The sequence below is a fragment of the Panthera pardus genome, unplaced genomic scaffold (genome assembly GCF_024362965.1).
Source record: "Panthera pardus isolate Hobbes unplaced genomic scaffold, ASM2436296v1 HiC_scaffold_11, whole genome shotgun sequence".
Lineage (NCBI taxonomy): Eukaryota > Metazoa > Chordata > Mammalia > Carnivora > Felidae > Panthera > Panthera pardus.
In genome coordinates this window covers 61,063,561-61,080,909 of record NW_026526666.1, presented here as the reverse complement: position 1 = coordinate 61,080,909, position 17,349 = coordinate 61,063,561, and the positions used below count along the sequence as shown (strand labels likewise).

Below are 17,349 nucleotides of genomic sequence, written 5' to 3'. Positions count from 1 at the left end.
CCGCGCCCCTCGGCGACTCGGGCCTCCCCCCACCCCCCCGCCGCGGGCCCGCTGCACTGTGGGTAGGCGGCGGCCACACTGAGGAGCCCGCGGCGGCGGCCGCACTCGCACTGAGGCGCCGGCGGCGGAGCGAGGCTGCGCGCGCCGAAGATGGCTGAGAAGCAGAAGCACGACGGGCGGGTGAAGATCGGACACTACGTGCTGGGTGACACGCTGGGCGTCGGCACCTTCGGCAAAGTGAAGAGTTGAGTACGCGCCGGAGGCCGCCGCGCGGGGCTGTCCGCTCGCAGGAGGCCGGGTCGGGCGGCGGGAGCCCGGCGCGCCCAGGGCCGCGGGCGGGCGGGGGCCTGGCGGCAGGTGGAGCGGGCCCGGGAGCCCCGCGAGGGCGGGCGTGGGGGCGGCGGCGGGGACGACGGTGGGCCCGGGGTGTGACCGGCGGTCCGTGCCCGGGTGGGTGACGCCGGAGGTCGGGCTGGGGGGCAGGGTGCCTTGCAGCGGAGTCGGTGTGGGCGGCGCCGGGGAGTAAGACCCGGTGCCGGTGAGCGAGTTTCCAGCGCCTCAGGTGCCTTGCTGGGTGCTTCGCGTGTGAGCTCATTTCATCCTTGCGGCGACTCGGCGCAGGTGTTGTCCTCACCTTGAAGGTGGGAAAACGGGGACCCCTAGAGGTTTGGGAACGAGCCCAAGGTCACACCGAAATTGGCAGAAGCAGGGTGAGGTGCAAAATGTCTTCCAGCACTGGCCAGGCCGGGAGGTGCCTGCCGTCCGACGCTCGTGCTCCGGGACTCGGGTTGGTGGGGCGGACGCTTTCGGGCAGGTTCCCAGGGCCTGCAGGTGGGGGCGTGAACGCAGGGAGGCCGCGGCAGCGGGTCTGGGCTCGGTTAGATCTGGGGATCTCAAGGGTGCTTGGCGTGTGGAAAGAAGTCTAGGAAGGCTTCTGGAATGGGGACAGATTAAAGGTTCCTTGGTGTTGGCCCTCGGAGCGTACCGGGCTCAGGAGGCCAGAACTGCTAAGACCTGTCCAGCTGAGGTCTGTTTTCTTGGTGATGGGATCCCATTTTCGGTGTAGAGAAACAGGCTGCTTTTGAATGTCATTTTATTTTATTTTTTTACTTGTTACTAGTTAAGCATTGAACCTTTTTTTTTTTTTGATGTTAATAGGAGTCACATGGGGTTTTATTAATCTGTCCTCTCTTCAGAATTAGAGCCAGCTTATTAGAAATACTTTCCGTTGGATTGTTGTAAATCCAGAATTACAAGTCAAACGTCAGCTTTTTTCTTTTGCTGTAGGCAGTCTGAGATTTTACTCTCAGGCCTTTAGTTCCCTGTAAACTTCATATTTTAAGCCTCAAGTCAAAGGTGTTAAATAGGTAGAAGGAACTCGTTCATTCCCGTGGCATAGACCATCTTATTGCACGTGTCTGATGCTGTTTTATTCGGAACGTACTTGCCGAGCACCTGCTGTGTGCTAGACATCATTCTAGGCGGTGGGGATACAATAAGGAACACAGCCACATTAAAATCTCTCCTTTGGGGCACCTGGGTGGCTCAGTTGGTTAAGCCACCGACTTCGGCTCAGGTCATGATCTCGCATCGCGGTCTGTGAGTTCGAGCCCCGCATGGGGCTCTGTGCTGACAGCTCAGAGCCTGGAGCCTACTTTGGATTCTATGTCTCCCCCTCTCTCTACCCCTCCCCTGCTCACGCTCTGTGTCTCTCTGTCTCTGGATGATAAATAAACGTTAAAAAAAATTAAATAAAATCTCTCCTTTTGTGGAGCTTATGTTCTAGTAGGAGGAGACAAAAGATCAGAATATATGTGTAAAATATGTAGTCTGTTTAGTGCTACTGAGAAGAATGAATCAGGGAGGAGAGAGTGAGTTTTGTGAGGTTAGCAGTTTTCAATAAGGTGGTCAGGCCAAGTCTCACAGACAAAGTGGTATTTGTGTAAAGACCTGAAAAGTTTGTAAAAATCTTTGAAGTACTACGTGCGCCATAAAGTCCTGGGGTATTATAAAAGGCTTCCTAGAGCGGCTAGCCAAGAGGATATATTTAGGATGAATATAGGAAGATCCAAGCATTAGATTCATGCCTGTAAGGTTACTTGCCATTCAGTGTCATTACTGAGGGCTACCGTGTCATGACATGATCCATTTACTCAAGCAAGCTGTGCCTCTGCCATCTGGGCATGTATACCCTCAAAGTTATATAACTTACCCTGCATCCTTTCAAACTGTGTTAAAATGTTTGTCGCTTTGAATTCTTACATAATTTGAATGTAGACGAAAACACCCATCAGATCAACTGGCCCATTGTCAAAGGACGACTTAAATCTCTTTTGTATATACTCTTGAGCAGCTTCCAGGCACTGGCTTCTTAAAATATAAACCAGTGGAAGGTACGCTGATTTATGAGAAATCCTTTTCCTGGAGGGCCCAGTCTAATGAACAGTCGGAGGAGTGTTTTTAACACCATGTTGGAGCCTCTCTAAAGTTAGACTGTGATTTCCCATCCCGGATTAGAAGTAGTACAGTTGCTCAATAAAAATGGTAGAAATTGTTGTAGTCAGTCTTATTTAATTCTTCAGGGGACAACAAACAAAAGTACACGTATTTTTAAAAACTTGTATTTTTGGGGGCGTCTGGGTGGCTCAGTCAGTTCAGTGTCCAGCTCAGGTCATGGTCTCACAGTTTGTGAGTTCAAAGCCCACATGAGGCTCTCTGCTGTCATCGTGGAGCCTGCTTGGGATCCTCTGCCTCCCTCTCCCCCTCCCCCACTCTCTCTCTCTCAAAAATAAACATTTAAAAATGTATTTTTTAAAAAGAAAAATACACCTTTATTGAGGCATGTCTACGTATCATAAAATTCACCCATTTCAAATATGTGATTCATTAATTTTTAGTAACTTTATTGATGATGCAGCCATCATCATAGATGGAACCAACATCAACTTTAAAACATTTTTATCACCACAGTAAGATCCCTCATGTTCATTTACAGTTCATCTTTGTTCCCACCAACAGCCTCAGGAAACCCCTAATCTGTTTTCTGTCTGAATAAACTTTATTTCTCTGGACACTTCTGATAAATAGGATCATTCAATATGGAGTCTTTCATATTTCCTTTAACGATGTGTTTAGGCTTATGCATGAGGTAACATGTCAATAGTTTATTCCTTTTTATTGCTAAATAATGTTCCATTGTGTGGACATGCCACTTTCTGCCTGTACATTGACCAGTTGATGGACACTGTTTTCAGTTTGGGGCTATTACAAATAATGCTACCACAGGGATGCCTCGGTGACTCAGTCAGTTAAGCATCCGACTTCGGCTCAGGTCATGATCTCACGGTCTGTGAGTTCGAGCCCCACGTCGGGCTCTGTGCTGACAGCTCAGAGCCTGGAGCCTGCTTTGGATTCTGTGTCTCCCTCTCTCTCTGCCCCTCCCCTGTTTGCGCTCTGTCTCTCTCTCTCTCAAAGATAAAAATGTTAAAAAAAAAATTTACGAATAATGCTACCACAAATATTTGGATGCAAATCTTTGGGCACATGTTTTCATATATCTTGGTCAGGTACCTAGGAGAAGAATTGTTGGGACATATCATAGTTTGTATGTTTAGCTTTTTGAAAAACTGCAAACTTTTCAAAAGTGGTTGTACCATTTTACTATCCTACCCACAATGTATGAAGGTTCTCCTTTCTCTACATCCTTACTAACATTTGTTGTTGTGTGTTTTAAAGGCGTTTTGATGGGTGGAAATGGTGTCCATTGTGGCTTTAATTTGCATTTGTTAATGATTAATGATACTAACTATCTTCAGATACTTATTAGCCATATATTTATTGTCTTGGGTGAGATATCTCTTCATATCTTTTGCTCATCTCATGAGCTGAATTATAAGAATTCTTTACAAATTTTGGGTCCAAGTCTCTTATTGGATGCAGTTTGTAAATATTTTCTCCTAATCTGTTTGACTTTTCATTTTCTTAACGGTGTCTTTTGAAGTTTAAAAGTTTTGAATTTTCATGAGGTCCAATTTATTGATTCTTGTTTTATGGACCTTTTGATGCTATATCCAAGAAATCTTTACTTTAGATCTCAAGGATTTTCTCTTATGTTGTCTTCTAAATATTTTGTTTTAGCCCTCACATTTAAGTGTAAGACCCATTTTGAGTTAATTTTTGAGTATAAGAGGAGGTTCTAAGATCAGCTTTTTGAATGAATACCCAGTTGTTCCAGTACAATTGAAATGTATTGAAAACATATTTTTAATTGTTACATAGATTTAGACCTTGTAAATTTAATTTCTACTAAATAACTTAATGATAGATGATTTAGTTTTTTTTTTTTTTTTTAAAGTTTTTTATTTGAGAGAGAGAGAGAGAGGTAGAGAATCTCAAGCAGGCTCCATGCCATCAGCACAGAGCCCGACGTGGGGTTCACCTCAGTAACTGTGAAATCATGACCTGAGCCCAAATTAAGAGTTGGACACTTAACTGACTGAGCCATTCAGGCGCCCTGGTGATTTGGTTTTATATGGTTTTAAAAACATGGAAATGGGGGGCGCCTGGGTGGCGCAGTCGGTTAAGCGTCGACTTCAGCCAGGTCACGATCTCGCGGTCCATGAGTTCGAGCCCCGCGTCAGGCTCTGGGCTGATGGCTCAGAGCCTGGAGCCTGTTTCCGATTCTGTGTCTCCCTCTCTCTCTGCCCCTCCCCCGTTCATGCTCTGTCTCTCTCTGTCCCAAAACTAAATAAAAAACGTTGAAAAAAAATTAAAAAAAAAAAAAAACAAAAAAAAACATGGAAATGGAAGAGTAAGTAGCATTATTTTGGTGTGTGCCTTTTCTCTTTAACTGTTAGGCTAATTACAGACTTTTAAGATTTAACTTGGTGTATCAACTTACAGGCCAACGTTAGGTACGATAAGCAAAAATTGAAAGTGGCATAATTTTCATTTGATAGCACTTGTTTCAAGTCATTTTTTAAAAGTGTAAAGAACTTTTCTTTTTGCTGTTAGATAATGAAAGGTTTATTTAGAAAGTTCTAAACTGACTTTCTCCATTGTTTTGTTAGATTACCAGAGAAGTGCTATGGAAACAAGTGATGTAGGCTGACAGAACTTAAAAGTAATGCTTTTTATCTACTTAAATTTTTTCTCCACATTGATTTAGTTCATATTCTTTCCAGGGTAGGGTAGAACTGCTTGAGAACTGTTTAAGAGCTCTTGGATTGGGACTTGTTCAGCTCTTATCTCAATAGTAAAGATGATAGAAATACAAGAATAGATTTGTTGTTTGTGTTATACAAAGACTGATTCAAGAATATATGTAATACAATGCTAATTATTTATTTGAAAAGCAGCCTGCGTTTTCAAGGTGAGTACTGATAGATTTGGTTTATGAAATATTTACTCTTTGTCAGAAGACACCACTGGATACTTTGCAATCACATTAGCCTTTTTCTAGCTAGTAGTTTCACCAAGGAATTACCTTCTCTGTTTTTCAGATAGTTCTGTGAATGGCCCACAGACTTGGCTTTCAAGAAATTGTACTAATTCCCCACTTATTTATTTACTGTTTCCTCACTTAACAGGAAAGATAAGCAGATGGAATTTTTATTACATTTTTTAAGTAGGCTTCATGCCCAGTGTGGAGCTTGAACCCATGACCCTGAGATCGAGACCTGAGCTGAGATCGAGACCTGAGCTGAGATCAAGAGTCCGAGGCTTAAGTGAGCTCCCCAGGTGCTGCTTTTTATTACATTTTTAAAAACAAGCAGTGTTACATTTTTTGAAATATAACGAGTTCTAAATGATAAGTTGAATATTGGACAACTACCTGGTCAGTTGGTGGACCAGAATGTTGTACCTGTGGCATACTGGCCCCTGCTGGGATTGTTTTTGACTTCCTGGGCCTTGTTTTCTTTTTCTCCTAAAGGAGAGCGCTGGAACATGTAATCTGTTGGATCCTTTCCAACTTTAAACTGATTTTTAAAAAGATTTAATTCCTCCAAATGGGTATTTTTAATTGTTCCTTCTCGATTAATGGAAATTTGAGTTACTGAAGACCAGAGTGGAAATGTAGATGTAATGGAGAACAAAAGAAAAGGGAAACACATCTGTAACAATTTAGTGATAAAAGCTACAACTCAAGGGGCATCTGGGTGGTTCAGTTGGTTAAGCCTCTGACCAGCTCAGGTCATTATCTCACTGCTCATGAGTTTGAGCCCCATCCTGGGCTCTGTGCTGACAGCTTGAAGCTGGAAGCCGGGAGCCTGCTTCAGATTTTGTCTCCCTGTCTCTGTCCCTCCCCTGCTCAAGCTCTTGTCTGTCAGTATCTATCTCTCTCTTTCTCTCTCTCTCTCTCTCAAATATAAACATTAAAAAAAAAAAAAGCCACAACTAGACTCAGTTTTTTAATATTTTAAGTACTATAAAATCCATTTGATTTTATTTATTCCCCAGAATAATCTTGAGTTTGTTATTATCTCCATTTTACAAATGACGAAATTGAGAATCCTATACCTTAAGTGACTTGCTCAAGGTCACAGTGCTAGGTAAGTGGCAGAATTGGCAATCATAAGCCAGATTTTCTGACTCCAGAGTCTGTGTTCCATGCAGTGTAAAGTCAAGATGCATAGTGTGTTGTTTTGAGTTTTAAATCTACAAGAATGTAATTTCACATATCTGTAGGTATTCATCGAGTATTAAAAAAGATTGATGTTTCATTTTAGTTCGCATTTAGAATAAAATTGTTCTTTGAAAATCCATCATACGCATGATTAAAATTTATTTTTTCATATTCCTAACTTTAATGCCTTAATCCATTCCTTATATGGATGAATATACTGAATTCTGACAGTTTTAAACCAAATTCCTTGTAAATACCAGGTATTTCAGTTTTTTCTTATTATGAAAGTAACCCTGACTAAAGATTACCGGTAACCTTTAGTAACCAAAGTAAAGAGAACTTACAAAAACGATTTGATGTCCTAGAAGGAACATAGGTCTAAGAAGTCTTTAGCCCTGGATTTTAATTCCATTTTACCACTAGTTATATGGCTTTGGGAAAACTAGTAACCTTCTTTGAGCCTGTTTCCTCCTTTGCAAAATGGCAATAACAGCATTCGGCCTACTGCCTTCTAGAATTTTTATGAGGATTAAATGAGGTACATAACATGGCTTTAAGAATGATAAAGTGGCAGTGTTGTGAAGATGCCTGGGTGCATGGGTGTTGTGAATCAATTCTGCACTCTCTGTGAAGTGTTAGTGTTTGCTGTGTTCAAATATGCCTTCAGTTCTGATAGAGACTGGAGACAGAGCTGTAACAATTTGCCCCTGTTTTTTGGATGCCTACATTGAAGGAAGTTCTAAATGACTAACTTGCTTGTGTTATGTGATAATTACTAATTTTTTTTTTATTGAAATGCAGTTGTTTTTGGGTAAGTCATGTAATTTTTTCCCCCACAAACATGAAAAATGACTAAAATAAGAAAAAGGCAAGTAATAGTGGATGTTCATATAACTTACTAGCTGAACTGATTTTACTTTTAAAATTATTCAGATTCTAAGCAAGTGTTAAACAGTAGTTCCAAATAATAAAGATATATTTCTACTCAAGTACTAGAAGGTTAGTGTTTAGGGGCTCCTGGGTGGCTCAAGTCAGTTAAAACGTCCAACCTCGGCTCAGGTCATGATCTCATGGTTTGTGAGTTCGAGACCCACGTCTGACTCTGTGTTGACAGCGTGGAGCCTGGTTGGGATTCTGTGTCTCCCTCTCTCTCTGCCCCTCCCCTGCTCTCTCTGTCTCTCTTTCAAAAATAAATAAATGTTAAAAAAATTTTTTTAGAAGGTTAGTGTTTGAATCAAAATCAATTCAGTGGTATCTCTCAAAAATTGGATAAATGATGTGGTATTTAGACTTTTTTCCCCCTTGACTTCTGTATGGCGTAGATGATTTCAGCATTGATAATTTGGTCCTTAATTTCTGAATGGATTTTGTTCCTTTTGTGTAATCAGTTCACGGGACTCTCAGAAGAGGTTTTTTCCCTTAAGAAACAATGTTAAAAATGGTGGATAGGTTCAAAGTAAGTGCACAAAGGCAACATGGTATATAGTACAGACACCATTGGATTTGGAAGACCTGGGGTGGAACGTTTGCTATGTTGTATGCCCGCTGAGTGGCCTTAAACTAAAGTCACTTGATCTGTAAAAAAAGGGAATAATACCACATGTTCTCGTACATTGTTGTGAGAAGAACATGAAAAAATGTAGGTGAAGAGACCCTCATAAGTCCTTAACTCTTATGTAATTTTATGTAAGTAGGTCTTATGTATATAAACCCCATAATTAGTTGAATTCTGAGAATAGCCTGTGATCTGGTTCTGAGACCAGAAGTTTATTTAATGAGGGGGAGGAAGACTTTACGATCTTCTGTTTAGTGTTTCCCAGCTCTCTTCTGATATTTTTTTCTGATGTGTTCAGAAAACTCTGAGTCTCTAGATACTGCTCACTATCACCCTCTCCTATACACTACTCCCTGTGCATAGGTGTGAACGTGTAACTGACTTATATTCCAGATCCTGTGGCTGCAATCACAGATCTCTTGAGAAAAGGAGGCAGAAGTTAGGAGAAGGAAAAGAATGTGAGCAGCAGCTGGCATTTTTTATTTTTAAAGGGTCATTTTTAAGGCTCTACTTAGAGTAGAACCAAAATTAATACAGTTCATTTTTTTAAACTACAGAAAATGCACTTTGTGTTCAAAATGTCTTTGTACCAAACTTTCTCTTAGTATATGTGTGTAACTTTAGAGAGGATTTTGGAAGTTTGATCATAGACTGAAGTAATTACTTCAGTTCTGTGGACTTTATCCCTCTCCCATGCTGACACAGCACTGCTTATAGTGTTTCTTTGTTTGTTTGTTTGTTTTGGTAAAAACATGCCACAATATTAATTTATCTTGTCATCCATGTTAGTTTTCCTTAAAACATTTGGTAGTTGTAATGGTGACACCCATTTATTCTTCTGGGATTCTTGTACTTTCCTTGATGATAGGGAAAATATTTCATAGAGAAAGTAATTTTTTTAAGTCAGGCTGATAATTTAATTTAACCTAGCAGAAGATCTAATCTCAAATCCTTTAAGAGATAACGAGTAAGTGGGTAGCACAAGATTCTTAAAATACTCAGTGTGTTATAAGTAGAGCAAATCTACCTAGTATATGTATCAGATAAAAACATAAGAGCACCTTGAATCAGGTTGAATGGATTTTTATCTGTTAAATGGCTGAAATGCATATACAAAGCAATGTGTTTATTTTGAAATGTAGTGAGCCATTTTATTTTTAGTATAGTGTATTAAGGAAAGAATTTCAGGCAGCTCTTATCTCTGCTAATAATAGAAACCTTTTTCACCCCTTCAAGGGAACAGTATTCTTGCTTAAGTGCTGTCTTAGGTTTAACCATGTTTGCCTCTGATAAATTTTACCATATTTTTTTAGGTGGTGCCTTTATTTTTAAAGTGGTAATCTTTGTAAACCTGCCATTAGGTTTTTTTTTTTTTTTAAACAACCTTTTATATGGTTAAGGAAAATGGTCAAATCTTGCAATAAACATGTCTCAGTCTGAATGCCCATGTATTAACTTACTAAGATACTTCTTTTCAGAAAATTTTCTTCATATTATTTATACAGTCTTATGTAGTATTAAATACATGATCAGTAGTATTAAATATATGTTCACACTTAACGTCTCTTAACTCCTAAATTATGAATTAGTTACAAGGTAGTTTATCTAGCTGTCATAATTGAAAATCATGGAATTAAAAAATTTGAATATATCATAATTTTTTTCCAAATTCTTATTTTACTTGATAAATACTATAAATATCAGTTAATTTCATTTTCTTTTTAAAGGTGTTTGAATATAGTTTGGCACTATATGGTATTCCATACTTCACTTCTCCCAGGCTTAGTTAATGAGTTAATACAACTGATATGTATTTAGCATTTACTGTGCTTAGTCATTTTGGATTTTACGCAGAATATTTTTACCAGTATTAAAAATGTGGCAATGATGCTGCTACAGCTGATTTACTAATTTAAAACAAAGTGGGAAATATTCATTGGGAATTTACCTAAATGAATCTTGTCTCACATTTGAATTCTAAGTCAAATATATGATGAATCCACCTTTTACTCAGATTGATATCAGCTTCTACCTAGTGCTCTACTAACTCACCGTTAGACAGTGTAACAGTTATACCACATGTTGTAAACTTGATTTCAGCAAGAATTTGACTTTGTGTCTTACAATAACTTTGTGGATAAGATGAAGAAATGTGCTGTGTGTGGTTTATTACTGCTGAATAACTATTCCCAAAGAAACCAGGTGTCATCCTAAGGGGAAATCTTGGACCTTGACTCTATTTAATTAGTAATATTTCCTATTTGGGATGGTACAAAGCTAGATGAGGCGATTAATAGACAAATTACAAAAGCAGAATTTAAATTTATATTAACACTTAGACTGCTGTGCAAAAACCAAGAAGGTGAAATTGAATAGGGGCAAGTGTAAAATCTAGCACTTAAGTTACAAACAAGGAAGAAGTGCATAAAAGACTAGAACAGTTTGACACTCGTTCTTGAAATGTTGGAGTTTAACTGACTATAAGCTGAGGAAGTATATGTTTTGAATGCTTTAAATGTAAAAATTGTTACCACATGGAAAATAGATGTATAGAGACCATATTAGCTGGTAGTTTTAGAGGTAGTGTAGTTCTGTACTTGGGATTAATTTAAATTTTGAATATTGAATTCATTTTTTGGCACTATAATATGCAAAACTTAGCCAATCATATTTCAGAGAATGACCCTTATAATTAGGAAGCCCCAAAAGAATGCCATGTGAAATACAGTAAAGGAAACATTTTTTATACTATAGAAAATGTATTTTCAGTGTGATAGATGTTTTTGAATAGCTGAAGTACCATCATCTAGCAAAAGGAGTCACCATGTTCAGTGATGTTTTGAAGGATATAGCTAGTACTATTGGGTGAATATTTTAAGAGGCAAATTATAATCCAGAATAATGAGGATCTTTCTATCAAGGAGCTTGTTTAGGAATGGTACAACTTATACTCTAAATCAGTTAGGTTTCTTTTTTTTTTTAATTTTTTTCTTAATGTTTATTTTTGAGAGAGAAAGCACAAGCGGGGAATAGGTAGAGAAAGAGGGAGACACAGAAGCCGAGGCAGGCTCCAGGCTCTGAGTTGTCAGCACAGAGCCTGATGTGGGACTTGAACCCACAAAGTGCCAGTTCATGACCTGAGCTGAAGTCAGGCACTCAACCGACTGAGCCACCCACACGTCCCCAGATCGGTTAGATTTCTGTCATTGACACATTTACTTAGATCCTGTATGGTTAGCTATCAAAATTGTTGCCACAAAATTCCTATTTTGAATGGAAGGTTGGCATAAATAATTTATAAAGTTCTTTTTAACTTCAATATTCTATTAGTGCATGAACATTTTTTCTAATGTGATTAACTTCCACATCTGCTGTGACTTTAAACTTGTATCAAATCAACCTTCTAGTCAAGAACAATTAGAAAATTTGGAGGAAATGAAAAAAATCTGTTTGAAGTCAGCCAAGACTTGGGTGGTCAGTGTCCCAGTGAGAAGAAAAAGGTATTGGAGTGAGTCTGATACTTTGGCTTTTCTCTTGGTCATTTGCTAATTTGTAATTATGGTACATGTGAAAAGCCAAACAGATAGCAGTGGCTAAAAGGCAGAAAAGATGAGCAGAACTTGAGTCTTGGTGAGAAGGCAGTTGACAACTTATCAAGAAGGAGAGCCCCTCGTAAACAGTTGGGTTTCTGGTTGCAGCCCTCTGAGGACCGAAATCCTTTTTAGAATCAGCTTAATTTCACACTTATTAAGATGATCTCCTTCCTATCTTTATTCTTTGGCGGAAATAAAATCATCTGGAGCTTGTACAGTTTTTTCATGTACGGTGTTCAACATTCTAGGAGACAAGGCCAAGATAACAGGAACAGACTCATGGGTGATTCAGATATTAAAGTTATCAGACATGGACTTTAAAATAACTTATATGTTAAAGATGGAGAATTTTAGCAGAGATCTAGAATCTATAAACATAGGGAATTCTGTAAATGGAAAATATAATAATTGAGTTAGGACTCCATGGATGCTTTAAAGCAAATTAGATTGTGTTGCAGAGAGAATTGTGAACTGGAAGAAAAGTCAGAAGAAACATCCAGACTGAACCATAGGGAGACAAAGTGATAGAAAGTGAAAGAGACCTATAGAAATAACAGTGAAAAGTCTAACATGTGTTAATGGAACCTGTAGAGAAAAAAGTCATTGTAGGCTTAAGGTTTTTTCCCCCTTGTAGAAAGGTGACCTCAGACGTACTTTCTTCTTCTTTTTTTTAATTTATTTTTTTAAATGTTTATTTATTTTTGAAGGGGAGAGAGACAGAATGTGAGGTGGGGGAGGGGCAGAGAGAGAGGGAGACAAAGAAACCAAAACAGGCTCCAGGCTCCCAGCTGTCAGCACAGAACCCGATGTGGGGCTCAAACTCACAAACTGTGTGATCATGACCTGAGCTGAAATCAAGAGTTGGACACTGAACCAGTTGAGCCACCCAAGTGCTCCTACCTTCTTTTAATGTAGTTTCTTTTAACATATACCAAGATACCAAGATGTGATTTCTCAGTTCTGTTACCACACACCAGTGTTTACTTTGAAAATGACTTGTGATTGTTGAATTACATGTGGACTGGGAGGTCTCTGAAGGGACATGTAATACTCCAAAGAACTGTATTACTACCTCACTGTTTCACCAGTATTAAACTTGTGTAGAAAAAGATACTCCAGCTCCCCTTTATGATGTCTCTTCTAATTCAATGCACCCGCTGTGGGAGGCTTAGAAGCTGCATGAGGGGACAGTTATTTGATGTGGTTACTGTTTGAGGCTTACAAATGCTGGAGTAGATTTTATCCATTCATGTGAGTGTCATCCCCCACAACCTCTTCTGTCTGTGTGATATGGGCTCTGGGAAGCAGGGATTAGATATTTTAACTCCTGATGAAGATGTGTTTGTTTCTACCATACTGATAGGCTGTTTCTAGTCCTAATTCTTTCTAAAAAACTAAAACTGGTATTAGATTACTACCAATTGCGTCCTGTGAGCATGGATGTTATTTTGAACATAAGACCACTGATGATCCTAAGACTGGGGCACTGTGCAGGTCCAGAAGGAAGGAGACAGGGAATTGGGGAAGTAGCAGTATTTGAAGAGACAATGGCAGACAGTTTTCCAAGTCTGATAAACACATCAAACCATAGATTCAAAGCTTATGAACCTCAAGCAGAATAAATGTAGGAAAATCATTCCTAGGTACATCATTGAAAAACTGCTTAAAACTGGTTCCCTTTGCTTCAGGCTTTCCTGTAATGGAGTGGACTGCATCTGTTTGCACAGAAATGGGAGAAAGTGTTGAGAAAAAATCTGAAAAGTAGTCAGGAGATACTGTCTTCAAAGGAACAATAAGCTAATTTTCTGAACAAAGCAAGGACACAGTAGAATAATATTCTGTTCCACCTATAATTAAAAAAAATTTTTTTAATGTTTATTTTTGAGAGAGACAGCATGAACAGGGGAGGGACAGAGAGAGAGGCAGACACAGAATCTGAAGCAGGCTCCAGGCTCTAGGCTCTGAGCTGTCAGCACACAGCCCGACGCGGGGCTCCAACCCATGAGCTGTGAGATCATGACCTGAGCTGAAGTCGGACACTTAACTGACTGAGCCACCCAGGCGCCCCCTGTTCAACCTATAATTTTGTAATACTTTGTAATATTTTATAATATTTTTCAAAATTGTAAAATTTTGTGATGTAATTTTGTAACATCTGTTCAGCCTATAATTTTGTACCCGACAAAAATATCCTTCAAAAATAAAGGCAAAATACATTTCAGATGAGCATAATTTGAGGGAATTCACCTGCAGACCCATAGGAAAGGGAATACCAAAGGGAATTCTTTGAGGCAGAAAGAAAATGATACTTTCCCAAATGGAAGCAGGAGGAAATGAAGAGCATTGCAAAGGGTAAATATGTGGGTAACTAAACAGATACTGATGATACAAAATAATAACATCTTTTGAGATTTAAAATATATGCAGGAATTAAATGCAGCAACAGCAAAAGTGGGAGAGGAAGCATAGAGCTAATGTGTTCTGAAATTCTTGATTGTCTAGGAAATGGTAAAGATACTAATTTATATTAGACTCTGGTAAGTCAGAGTCTTACGTTCGGGTCAGAGAAAATGAAATCTCTGGGGTAGCCATTGAAATGAAAACCTAAAGGCCTTAGGGGTAAAAAGTAGTTTGGTTCTCATTTTGTTTTGGAGAGAATGCTAAGTCATTCCACAGTTTTACTTTATTTTTTAAGTAAGCTCTACTCTCAGTGTGGGGCTTGAACTTCAGATCCCGAGATCAAGAGTCACCTGCTTTACTGACTGAGCCAGCCAGGCCACCCCCACAGTTTTACTTTAAAGAGAAATTTTATGGAACAGAAAGTTATGTTCAGTAAATATGTTAAACAAAAAACTATTCAGTTAGGGCCAGTTGATGGGCATAGAAAGGGAAGTGTTTGAAGATAGGAAAAGAAAGGAGGATGAATAAGGAGAAGAAAAAGCATGTAGAATAAGAGAAACACAGAGAGAAAATAGACACATTAAAGACCAGAGTTGGGGGGGGGGGGCACCTGGGTGGCTCAGTCAGTTGAGCGTCCAGCTTCAGCTCAGGTCATGATATCATGGTCCATGGGTTCCAGCCCCACATACGGCTCTGTGCTGACAGCTCAGAGCCTGGAGCCTGCTTCGGATTCTGTGTCTCTCTGTCTCTCCCCCTCTTCCATTCGCTCTCTCTCTTTCTCTCTCTCTCAAAAATAAGTAAACCTTAAAAAAAAAAAAAAAAAGAAAGAAAAAAAGACCAGAGTTGGAAAGACAGAAGAGAGGGCATGGTTTAAGAAGCTTTGGGAGTGTTTCTGGAAGATTCTACCGTTCACATGGCATGAGGACATCTGTGCATGTTTTTATCTTTTCTCTGACCCGAATGTTAATACTCTCTCCAGCAGTTTTAAATATATACTGGAGAAATGTTTTTTTCTGACTCTGTAAATGATTCATCTTACATGATTATGTAAAAAGTAATTTGACTCTTGTGTGGAATTCTTGATTGACTTTAAGTTTTAACAAAATACGTTAAGGCATTTAGAGTGTAAAGCCAGTATAAACATAAGTTTTAAAAATGAAGCTGAATACAGCATATCACGTAATCACTTTCAAAGAAATTAGCTGAAGAACAAGTCTGCCAAATGTTCTCATCTCCAGGCTTTCCTGATCTGTTTAAAATAGCACGTTTTCCCACCTCTACCCTGTCACTCATACTCTGCTTTATTTTCATTGTACTTCATTATAGTACCATATTGCATGTTTATCGTTTATGTTCTCCACCTGAATGCAAGTTCCATTTGTACCTGTGTTCTCAGCATTTGGAGCAATGTCTAGTACACATTAGACACTCAGAAAATATTTGTCAAATGAATGAATAAATGGATGCTCAGACCAACGGAGGGTAAAAACAAGTAGGAGGAAAAGGTCTTCAAGGGTATAGGAGTTTGTTCTCTGAAATAAAATGGAGTGCATGTTACATATTGTATTACGGGACTGTGTTGTATTTTCTTGACATTTGGAGCTCTTGATGAATACCTTTAGTTTGATCCACAGCAAAGGCTACAGCCCTACCCCAGCCTGCATTTTAACAGCAATTTTTCTTACTTGATTATTCTCGTCCTTTGTCTCTCCTTTCTTAGCTTATCACCTACAACGAGGCTCCATCCCTTCATCACCCTAGTTTCTCAACTCAAGGGCTAGAGATAAAAGGATTAACATGTAGTAAGTGCTCTTGTTATGTTACAATCAAGAGACCCTGGTTATTGGGAGGTAAAATAGTGTGAATTTTGGGCTTGGGCAGATGTACCATCTTGCCGCTCACTGTTGTCTCATTCCTAATTGCTTCGTCTGTAAGCTGGGTGTAGTCATATTTACTTTATGGAATTCTGGGGATTAAATAAGACTTGTATATAAAGTGTTTAATAATTCTTGCTTAATCAGTGGTAGATAAGGAGGAATAAAGTTTTTTGCTTCCTGTTCAGAACTATCCTTGAGAGAACTGTAAAGGGCTTTCAGGGAAAGGAAATGTAGAGAAAAGCAGTGAGTCTGTGTTTTGTTTCACCAGGGGTGAGGAAGAGGAGCCTTGTGTTATTTTGGCAAAAGTCTGGTGATGGTAGGGATCAGAACACATGTGCCTCAGATGACTTTCCTGACTCCTGGAGCGAAAGCTCTTGATACAGATGAGTAAGGGTGGCTGATGCCTGTCAGGGCCCCGCTTGCTAACACATACAGTGTCTCTCAGACCTGTCGTAGCCGAAGTACGGATAGGGTGTCATCCAAACATTCCTTCTTAACTTTTTATTAGGCTGCACCGCATGTACAAAGAGGTACATGCATTGTAAGTGTTTTTTAACGAAATCCTCAGTGAATATTCACAAACTAAACGTATCCATATCACGGCTACTTAAACACACACAAAATGACCAGTATCCCACAAGCCCCTACTTTGTGTCCCATTTTGGTTACTGTTTCCATCGTCCACCCCCACCAAGGGTAACCACTATCCAGGGATTAGTTTCACCTATTTTTAAACTTTGTAGAAACAGTTCCATTTGCGCCTGGCTTCTTTCACTTGAGATTATGTCCGTGAGATTCTCCATGTTGCTGCATGTAGTTGTAATTTGTTAATTCTCATTGCTGTATGCTATTACGTTGAGACTACACCATTATTTATCCGTTCTGATACTGATGGGCATGTATGTGGCTGGTTTTTATATTTTGGTTATTATGAATAATGCTGCTTTAAACATTCTTCTAAGTCTTTTTTTCTATTTATATTACTATATACATATGCATATTTAAAATCTTCATATAAATGTTTTAGAAATGCCATTTTTTTCCTACTTTACATTTCAGAGTTTTGTCATTCCTGGGGCTACTTTTTGAATCATCTGCCGTAGTTTTCTAGAGTAACTATTCACTTTTGTTTAAGTTATTTTGAATTTGTGAACAATAGTATAACAAGTGGCCACTAATAAAACATGAGAGCTTTGGGTTTTTTCATTTGTCTTGTAGAGTTATGCTTAGGAACTTCACAATGTTGTAACCACACAGCATACTGCTTTTTAAAAAAATCTTTTATCTTTAGAAGGCTGA

At 39.1% G+C, this 17,349-nt stretch overlaps 1 protein-coding gene across 5 annotated transcripts in view; it reads left to right on the top strand.

The window, feature by feature from the left end:
• Nucleotides 1–21: 21 nt before the first annotated feature.
• The window catches only part of PRKAA2 (protein kinase AMP-activated catalytic subunit alpha 2), an 82,163-nt gene continuing 64,835 nt past the window's right edge, over nucleotides 22–17,349 (top strand). The window contains exon 1 of one of the 5 annotated variants that reach the window (XM_053894859.1): nucleotides 22–244. In XM_053894859.1, the coding sequence (XP_053750834.1) occupies nucleotides 151–244 (94 nt within the window). In that variant the 5' untranslated portion in view covers nucleotides 22–150. Of the gene's footprint in view, nucleotides 245–522; nucleotides 642–17,349 lie in introns of those variants that run through there. The other 4 variants (XM_019449153.2, XM_019449152.2, XM_019449155.2 and 1 more) reach the window with 4 other exon arrangements.